The following is a 3,192-nucleotide window of genomic DNA, read 5'->3' as shown; positions in this document are numbered from 1 at the left end:
TATGAATAATATTTATTTATAATATTAAATATTTATAATATAATATCATCATTTATATTTATTTATATTTATTTATTATAATAATACAGATTCTATTAACAATTAATTAATTTTTATTTATTTAATTAAAATATTACATTTATTATTTATATAATTTTAATTGTTATTTAATTTTAAATCATTTATGATTATTTCATTTTATTTATTATGATAATTCAATTAATACAGTATTTTCTTATTACATAATTTATATATTAAAATAATTTTTATTATCATTTTTAATGTTATAATCATTTTATTATTTTTGAAATAATATTCAACACTTTTCATAAACAAAATATAGATAAATATAAAAGATAAATACTTAATATATAAATAAAAAGCATTTGAAAATAGTAATTCAATAGTATAATATGATAAAAATAAATAATTATTTATTAAATCAAATATGATGATATGGATTATAATATTTATTCTGTACTTTAACAAATAAATAAAAATAATATTAAACTTAAAAATAATAAATAAATTAATAAAAAGAATCAATTCCAATACAATAAGGATAATTAATTTTAACTGAATAAAAAGATATTATCTAATACAATTCATATATAATATTTATAATTATTTAACATTTTTAATTAAATAATTTTATATAATTTTTTTGCAAGACAGTTTTTAAAGACCTGATTAATTGAGAATTAACATTTAGATATTTTGTTATAACTATTTTAGTATATCAAAATACAGAAATTTTTCTAATTTGAATATAATATCATTAGAAAATCTTAATATAATTAGTTATTGCATTATAGTAAATGTTAAATAAATTAGCTAAATTCTTATATAACGAAATTTGAATAACAGAGATAGTACTATTGAGTCATGTTGAAGTTTAATTAGAAAACGATTATTGTTAATATTCATTCATAATTTGATTTTAATATTAATTTTCATTTTCTCATTTTCTGGTAGTTATAAATATAAAAATGTAACCAAGATTATCACGATTATATGAACTGCTGAGAGTATAAGTTTTGCTTGTGATACTCAGATATAATTGTTTTTAATTAAAATAATATAAAATATCAAAAAGATCAAAAACGTTATAAATTATTTCTTGGTTTTCAGTATATCCTATTCCCATACTTACACAGTTTCAATCACACAAAAAGATACTTTTAAATAATAAAACAAATCACTTGTTAATTGTGTAAAGTTTATTGTTAACATTTTTATATTTCTCAGTATAGTGAAATAATTTTATTTTGAATGTTATTTAATAAAAAAGGGAAACCTCAAAAAAAATGTATTAATAATCATTTTTCAATAATTTTTATAAAACAAAAAAATCAAAAAGGGTTTTTATTGGATGAAGACAACAATTGATAAATTTCATAGACAAGCAAAACAAGAAGGATATCGGGCACGTTCTGCTTTTAAGCTAATTGATGTTGAACGAGATTTCCATATTTTTGATGGCGTCCATAATGTTGTTGATTTATGCGCAGCACCTGGAAGTTGGAGTCAAGTTTTAAGTAAAACCATAAAAGAACCAAAAAATATTGTTTCAGTTGATTTACAAGATATTGCACCAATAGAAGGAGTAAAGTTAGTGAAAGGTGACATTACAAAAGGGTCAACAGCAAAAGAAGTAATGTCACACTTTACTGATGGAAAGGCTGATTTAATAATTTGTGATGGAGCACCAGATGTAACAGGAATACATGATATTGATGAAGCAAACCAATGGATATTGATGCAAGCAGCATTTTCAATAATGGCAGTTGTATTAAAACAAGGAGGTTCGTTTGTAGCTAAAATATTTGTAGAGAATGAATACCCACATTTATACTTTCAATTTAAATCAGTTTTTGAAAGTGTTACAATTTATAAACCAGAGAGTAGTAGAAGTAGTAGTTATGGTTTGTTATTATTCTTCTTTTTCTTATTCAAAATTCATTTAAATAGAACATTTTGTTGTTTGTAAAGGATTTAATGAAGCAAATACTTGTTTATTAGAAGAAGTTCCAGATAATTTAGAAGAATTACCATTAACAAAACGTGTAATGACAAGAGAAATAGAATCTGTTCCTATTCAACTAGAACTTTAAATTTTAATATCTTTAAATTTCTAAAATATTAAATGGTAATTAAAATTAATAAACTTATCAATTTCGGTTATATTTCAATTCATTCTCCCTCTATCCCTCCTCCTTCTTTTATTAAATCAATTACTTCTTCTAAAACTAATCACTTTTCATCAATAAATGAAATTATTAATTCTTGTGACTCAATTCATCTACCTCAATGCAAAGTGTTATACGATAATGAAATAGATTGCTTGGACTCTTTCTCTTTATTCTCTAAAATTCGTGGAAGAAAAAATGTTCACATAATTGTTAAAACCTTAAATGGTCATTTATTTGGTTCCTTCCATTCATCTATCCCATTTAACATTAAACATGGTATTATTCAAACAGATTGCACTATTTTCAAACTATCAAAACCTCCTTTCCTTCTATTTCCAAACAAACAACCAACTTCAATCCAATTCAATTTTGAAGATAAAACAACAATATATACTATAGTTGATGCTTTTTCAATTAGAAAAGAAACTGGTCTTGTTTATCCTACAATTAAACATAATTATCATTCCTCTTCTTCTCTAATCCAAATTAATCCATCAGTACTAGCCGAAGATCGTACTTTTTCAGTTCAAAGAATTATAGCATTTGAAACTGAAGCAGATAATATTCTTATTAACTCGTTACTCTATTTTTTGGTTTATATGAAAAAATAAAATAAAAATTTTAAAACAAACAACACATTTAAAGAGTAGGAGGTAAAAATTCATTCATATTTTTCATTTCCATAACGTCAAGTGTTACACTTGGCATTGGTCCTATTCCTTCTTGTGATTGTTGTGGGATTGAAGTAAGAGTTGGCATGTCATCAACAACAGGTTTAATACTATCAACATGAGTTTCTTTTGTTTTATTTGTTTTAGCAAGTTCAACGTAACGAGTTTTTTCTGTTTCAGGTAAATCTTTCCACATTGATGATAATGTTGTCATTCCTTTTCCCCTACTTCCTTTTTCACGAACATTTTCTCTATGATCTCTACAGAATAATAAGAATGGATTGCACTCAGCTCTATTTTTACCAAATTCACTTCTTACTTGTCTTTTT

At 23.0% G+C, this 3,192-nt stretch overlaps 2 protein-coding genes across 2 annotated transcripts, besides 11 other annotated features; both read left to right on the top strand.

Annotated features, from left to right (window-relative positions):
• Positions 1–4: 4 nt before the first annotated feature.
• Positions 5–46: a sequence feature (AT_rich).
• Positions 47–48: 2 nt separating this feature from the next.
• Positions 49–207: a microsatellite.
• Positions 132–306: a microsatellite.
• Positions 307–334: 28 nt separating this feature from the next.
• Positions 335–443: a sequence feature (AT_rich).
• A 48-nt stretch (positions 444–491) lies between these two features.
• Positions 492–542: a microsatellite.
• A 20-nt stretch (positions 543–562) lies between these two features.
• Positions 563–666: a sequence feature (AT_rich).
• Positions 667–1,054: 388 nt separating this feature from the next.
• Positions 1,055–1,089: a sequence feature (AT_rich).
• A 166-nt stretch (positions 1,090–1,255) lies between these two features.
• Positions 1,256–1,290: a sequence feature (AT_rich).
• Positions 1,291–1,300: 10 nt separating this feature from the next.
• Positions 1,301–1,353: a sequence feature (AT_rich).
• A 19-nt stretch (positions 1,354–1,372) lies between these two features.
• Positions 1,373–2,114, top strand: EDI_180680 (ribosomal RNA methyltransferase, putative; the record flags this gene model as incomplete). Its single annotated transcript, XM_001734886.1, has 2 exons — positions 1,373–1,925; positions 1,972–2,114. The coding sequence occupies 2 exons, from the start codon at positions 1,373–1,375 to the stop codon at positions 2,112–2,114; spliced, it is 696 nt and encodes a 231-aa protein (XP_001734938.1).
• Positions 2,110–2,167: a sequence feature (AT_rich).
• On the top strand, positions 2,147–2,803 carry EDI_180670 (uncharacterized protein; the record flags this gene model as incomplete). The annotated part of the gene is made up of 1 exon (XM_001734885.1): positions 2,147–2,803. One exon carries the CDS (start codon positions 2,147–2,149, stop codon positions 2,801–2,803), a length of 657 nt encoding a protein of 218 aa, XP_001734937.1.
• Positions 2,787–2,819: a sequence feature (AT_rich).
• The last annotated feature ends 373 nt before the right edge of the window (positions 2,820–3,192 follow it).

Source organism: Entamoeba dispar, genomic scaffold, assembly GCF_000209125.1.
Source record: "Entamoeba dispar SAW760 scf_1105229458711 genomic scaffold, whole genome shotgun sequence".
Lineage (NCBI taxonomy): Eukaryota > Evosea > Mastigamoebida > Endamoebidae > Entamoeba > Entamoeba dispar.
Note: the sequence above shows the minus strand (reverse complement) of the source record. Positions and strands in the feature narration are given on the sequence as shown.